The following is a 5,519-nucleotide window of genomic DNA, read 5'->3' on the forward strand; positions in this document are numbered from 1 at the left end:
TGAGATCAACCCTTGCCAAACTATCTATTTCAAAATCCAAACAAGTGTTTAGATCTACAAATACATTCAACCCACTACTACTTGTGCTACTCATGTGCTCATCGAAATCCACATCACCAATGGTAGGCTCATCCTCACAGGTAATGGCCTCAATATCTATCTCTCCTATCTCATGATCATCCTCCTCTCTCGTATCACGGTCATCATCATGTCCATGGCCATGATCATCCTCCATACGCTCCATATTAGTAAATGTACTATACATCACTTTGGAATGTGGCATAATAGGTATGACATGCCACCATCTATTATTATCCACCATTGGTTGATAGACAACCTAATTTAAACACAAATACAATCATGTTATTTTTCTTGCATCAAATATTTAAAAGCGAGTATTTTTATATGTGTGCACAGTACCTGTTCACATTGTTGCGGTAGTACTAGTGTGTCCTTCCTACTTTGCCAAAACTTTGTGGAGTCAATAGTTACAAAGCCACTTGCATGGCATTTGATTGTTGCATTGGGGCCTCTTTCCACCACATCCTTAAACCACTTTACATCCAAAACATACACAAAGAAGCGTCGAAAGTCAAGCTTAATAATATCTTGGATTATGCCACAATAATCATCCATGGCTCCATTGGCTCCCTCAAAGCTAGCAATGACGCCGCAATCTTGTGTATTTCTCTTATCATCAATCCGTTGTGTTCGAAAATGCTTGCCCTCACACCATATAGCATTGAACATAGTGCACTACACCAAGAAAAAATCAATTAAACAAGCAATCTAAATTATTGAAAGCTCCTAACTTATGCATAACATTCTATATACCGACCTTGCTCATGCATCCCTTAGCATACTCCCATTCTTCCATTGTGATATGCATCCCCTCGTCTTTCTCTGCTTTCTCCATTTCATCAAGTAGCCAATCCACATGAATATCCTTTAGAAGTGCTCTTAGAATACTGAGGGTATGGCACACGAGATCCGTGGTGTGTACGAAAGAGGGCCCTTTCTTCTTGTCTTCTTGCCTTTGCATCCTCGTATCTTGTCACCCATCTTTTCATCACATCACTATTAAGCACGCAAAAGAGGTTGATACTATTATGCAACTCCGTGTCTATGAATTTCTTGCGTCCTTTCCCTTGAGGCACAATAGAGGTCATCCTTAGGTCTTCATCATCTCTCCATAGTCGTGGGAGAGAGCTATCCACATCAACAAGAAACTCAGAAATATATACAAGTGACTCTTGTACCAACCAACCCTTAGCCATGCTACCTTCGGGTCTTGCATTTTGTCTCACGAAGCCCTTCATGGTCTTCATGAAGCGCTCGAGGAAGAACAACCATCGTGCATGTATAGTACTGCATATAGCAATCTCATCCATCAAATGCACTATAAGATGTAGTTGGCTTGTGAGAATAGAACGTGGAAATGTCTCCTCCACTAAACAAACCACCTCCACTGACATAACTCGAGCATTCTCAAGCATGGTGGATCCTTTGAGCTCACATACCTAGAAATAAAAAAGTACACCATATTAGCAATATGCATTCAAACTTGCATGGAGCATTGATACGCATCATATTTTGTATCATGTAAAGTACCTCACAAGCTCGCCCATCTTGTAAATACAATCTTTCACGTCCTTCGATGCACTACGTGAAGGAACTGAACCCACGAGAAGGTGGTTGATTAGTTGCTTATAATTATTCACTCACACATTTGGAAGGAAAAAGATATTATGCACATAAAATACTTACTTGGAGCATCTTGTGCCAATCATGAGATTTCAAGCCATATAATTGCTCTACACTTCTTTTCTTGCTCTTTGTAAAGGCTCCCTTCAAACACCTCATGCATCCAGTGGGAGTACGAATTGTAGTAATAGCGTGCTTCACCGTTGCCATCTCTAGCTTTGATAACATCCACGGTGCACGAGATAAAAAAACACGCCCATTTGGTCTCTCTTGTGGCCAAGCTTTATGGATTGGAGTGGGGGTATAAAGCCATTATTATGTCCCCTTAACTCTTAATTGAAAATCTAATCAATTAGTCTCCCTCCTTTTGACCCTATGCATAGTCTGAGCAAGCCATCTTCTTTTCTTTAATTCTCTTTGCTGACCCACTCAACAAGAGACACACTTTCGTCACATTCTTGTCGAGTAGTTTGATTTCAACGATGCACTACACATCTACATCATTGCTTCAAAGCTCCATGACCTTAGGGGCCTTTCCCACGCATTGGAGGGCCAATAAAAATGCCAAGACTTCTCATAACCACCAGCATATGTCCTCATGATTTGCTTGAATGGCTAAAGGTTTCTAAACCTTTGACTAATTTTTGGATATAAGCGACTGATATCTCTATTTTCTTTCTCCCAAAGGTCCCAGCTCCGTAATGCTTGGGTGGAGAGGGAAAATTTCAGTCTCCACGGGGAACACTAATTGAAATCTGAGGTTGGGTGGGGGTAGAAAGATGATGGGCATTTTTGTTTCGAGCTTGGGGACACGAGGGAGGGAATGCGCCAGTGGTTGTTGGGAGGGCTTAAATGTGATGAGCCTTTGGTGCTCAAATTAGAGAGCAGTCGCATGATGCCCTTGATTAAAAATTAATTCTAGGCAGTTGGTAGGTCGTTGGCAAAGTAGTTCTACAAAATGAGAGAAGCAGCGATCCTCTTTCAGAGAAGGGACTCGAGGGTGAAGCACCTTCCGTCCCCATATTTAATGCACTTGAACCAATCAATTTGGAGCTGCAAGCTTTGCAAGCTATTCAACTACCCTTTCCCTCAGTAAATAGACCTTATTGATGAGCGTTCTACCAAGCAAACCTTCTTCCTGAAATATTTACGCATGGCCATGCATCCTTTTGAGAGTTGATCGAGCCAACTGGCTCGAGGCAATCGTTGAAACCAACGAACTCCGTAAAAATCTGCATTTCAAGGAGGACAACTTACAAGTAAACGGAAGTCCACAGAGGCAGATTTGAGCAGAACCAACGAACTCCGTAAAAATCTGCATTTCGGAGGGTGCAGATTTGAGCACTGGTGCTCCATTTCGCCTCCAGCCAATCAACTATTGACAGCTGTCTCTGACGATTGCCTTGAATACTTCTCCAGCAATGTTCAGCCAATGAAGACTGGTCACCTGCAAACTCTGCAGCACCCAGAACCTCCTGCTGTCCTGCGCGTCGCCAGAGGTCCGTACGGTCGCATTCGGGTTGATGGTGTTATTGGATCTACAGGACGGACTGGGAGGAAGGGTACGTAGCCAATGAAAGCTGTTTTTGAATGGAGTGGGTGGCTCCCATAAATTTGGGAGTCGGAAGGGTGGCGTGCAATTCAGAACAGGTATTCTGATTCGCGGTTGATCATCGATCGGTATTCTAATTCGCGGTTGATCATCGATCGATCGCCTTGCGTAGCTATTTATACTATCGGTCTGGCCGCGGGTGGTGTCTCTGCCTCCAGCACTAATGGAATTTTACCCTTGCCAGCGAACCCGCAAGCTCCGCGTTCTTTGTTTGCACGGCTTCCGCACCAGTGCTAGCATCTTAGAGAAGCAACTGCGAAGATGGAGCAGCTCCGTTCTCGAGCTCTTGGACCTCGTATGCCTTCGCTTCCGCGATCTATTCCACTGTTATTACCCTTCGACCTACAATCTCGGTTGTAATTCTGTTTAGCGCACGTGAGATGGCACTTCCGTCCATTGCCCCTATGTGTTTCTTAGTGTGCACTGCCTTGTGCAGACTTTCCTGGATGGCCTTTTCCCTTGCGGCGGGAAATCTGACGTAGAAGGGGTCTTTCCACCCCCTTACTACGAATGGTTCCGATTTAACCTCGTAAGAATCGGATCAATTACAAATACAGGAACCGAGTTATTGCCTGTGGACTTCCGTTTACTTGTCCTCCTTGAAATGCAGATTTTTACGGAGTTCGTTGGTTTGGACGATTGCATCGAATATATTTCTAACTTTATGCTAGTGCATGGTCCTTTCGACGGTCTGATCGGCTTCTCCCAGGTACGTCTATGACAGTTTTCGGTTTCTTGGCGAGGGCAGCTGAAACATTCTGCAAATGCTAATGCTGGTGCACTCTATGCAGGGAGCTGTTCTTAGCGCTGCCCTTGCAGGATTACAACAAAAGGTATGATCGTGAACTCTTTTCCGTGTAGCTTCTCTCACAGACGCCTAACATGCCTTTATTCCTTGATCAGAGGCTGGCGCTTTCTCGACATCCTCCGTTACGCTTCGTTCTCATCATCTCTGGGGCCATGTTCAAGAATGAAAAGATAAAGAGAGATTGCTATTCGGAGGTGATTAAGTGTCCATCAATACACTTCATCGGTAGGACACATCAGTTTTTGTTTTCAAATTGACGTATCCCACGTCCAATCCTGAGTTCTCATAAACATTTGTTGCAGGAGCTAACGATTGGCTGAAGCCCAAGAATGAAGAACTCCGCGAAGTGTTTGAAAGTCCGATCGTTATCAGGCACGAGGCAAAGCACGTGGTGCCCAGGCTAGGTATCCTTAACTTGGCCATTTGTTGCTTTCGCAGGAGCATGCGCTGCAAATATGCAAGGCAAGTAAGGTGATTAATGCTCCTGCTGCAAATATGCAAGGCAAGTAAGGTGATTATTTCTCCTGTGCTTTTGCTAGATGAACAAGCTGCAACTACCTTAAGGGATTTTCTGTGTGAGCTACTCGACGGGAGCCTCGAAAGTAACAGAACTGAAGGGCAGAATGAAGTTATTTCTGTAATTGAAGTGGCTGCCTAGCACACTCTCCACTGATATTCATGATCAAAAGTAAAGCAACTATAGTGAAAGGTAAGCAAGCCCATAGCGTTTAGACCAAGCGGCTAAAACGTGTGTTCTTGAGAGAGGCATAGCTCTTGGAGCTCCCTCTCTTAGGCTTTTGGGAGTAAAGTGATTACAAAGAGAAGCTTTAGAGTAAGCAATTATAGAGAAGCATTAAAAGAAAATTATGAAGCAATTATAGAGAAGCATTAAAAGAGAATTATGAAGCAATTATAGAGAAGCATTAAAAGAGAATTATGAAGGAGAAATGAAAGAGTGGATAACTTTCTTCTATGTGCAAGCATTGCATTCTCTCTTGAAACTAATGAAAATAGTTTTTGTATCATTATTTAATGTATATGCTTTGATTTTAAGAGCCTTTTTTTTTAATTGGCATTTTTTTTTCATGCTAGTGGTTGTTGAGTTGATAGTGAGAGATCAATAGCTATAGGGATAGCTATAGTTTATACGAGTAACTTTGTTCTTAAGTTGACAAAACCTAGCAAAACCTTGGCTTTGTTGGGGATATGAAAAACCAGCTACTTGGGCTTATTGGTACTCAAGAGGTTGCATATTGCAATTGGTGATTGAGTGTTTTCTTCACAACATCTCCATTAAGAAACAAGGGAGGGGAGATGGACATGTTGTAGGGGTTAGTTTGATGTAATTGTAGGTAAAGGTACATGTTTAACTCCTTAAAAAGTAAAGTGTTAGAA

The 5,519-nt window shown here is 42.8% G+C and overlaps 1 protein-coding gene across 3 annotated transcripts; it reads left to right on the top strand.

Annotated features, from left to right (window-relative positions):
• The first annotated feature begins 3,363 nt into the window (after window positions 1-3,363).
• LOC147898045 (uncharacterized) lies at window positions 3,364-4,979 on the top strand. 3 transcript variants are annotated; one of them, XR_015541565.1, is made up of 7 exons: window positions 3,364-3,611; window positions 3,753-3,845; window positions 3,927-4,025; window positions 4,108-4,149; window positions 4,220-4,318; window positions 4,427-4,528; window positions 4,664-4,748. XR_015541565.1 is itself a non-coding variant. In XM_087379488.1 (7 exons), the coding sequence occupies exons 1-7, from the start codon at window positions 3,480-3,482 to the stop codon at window positions 4,780-4,782; spliced, it is 717 nt and encodes a 238-aa protein (XP_087235614.1). In that variant the 5' UTR covers window positions 3,364-3,479; the 3' UTR covers window positions 4,783-4,979. The 3 variants fall into 3 exon arrangements, 2 of the variants coding, with proteins under 2 accessions (XP_087235614.1, XP_087235613.1); XM_087379488.1 differs by having other exon boundaries at window positions 4,220-4,349; window positions 4,664-4,979; XM_087379487.1 differs by having other exon boundaries at window positions 3,753-4,025; window positions 4,220-4,349; window positions 4,664-4,979.
• Window positions 4,980-5,519: the final 540 nt, after the last annotated feature.

Source organism: Dipteris shenzhenensis, chromosome 9 (assembly GCF_047967505.1).
Source record: "Dipteris shenzhenensis isolate YYH24624 ecotype China chromosome 9, Dip_SZ_1.0, whole genome shotgun sequence".
Classification (NCBI taxonomy): domain Eukaryota; kingdom Viridiplantae; phylum Streptophyta; class Polypodiopsida; order Gleicheniales; family Dipteridaceae; genus Dipteris; species Dipteris shenzhenensis.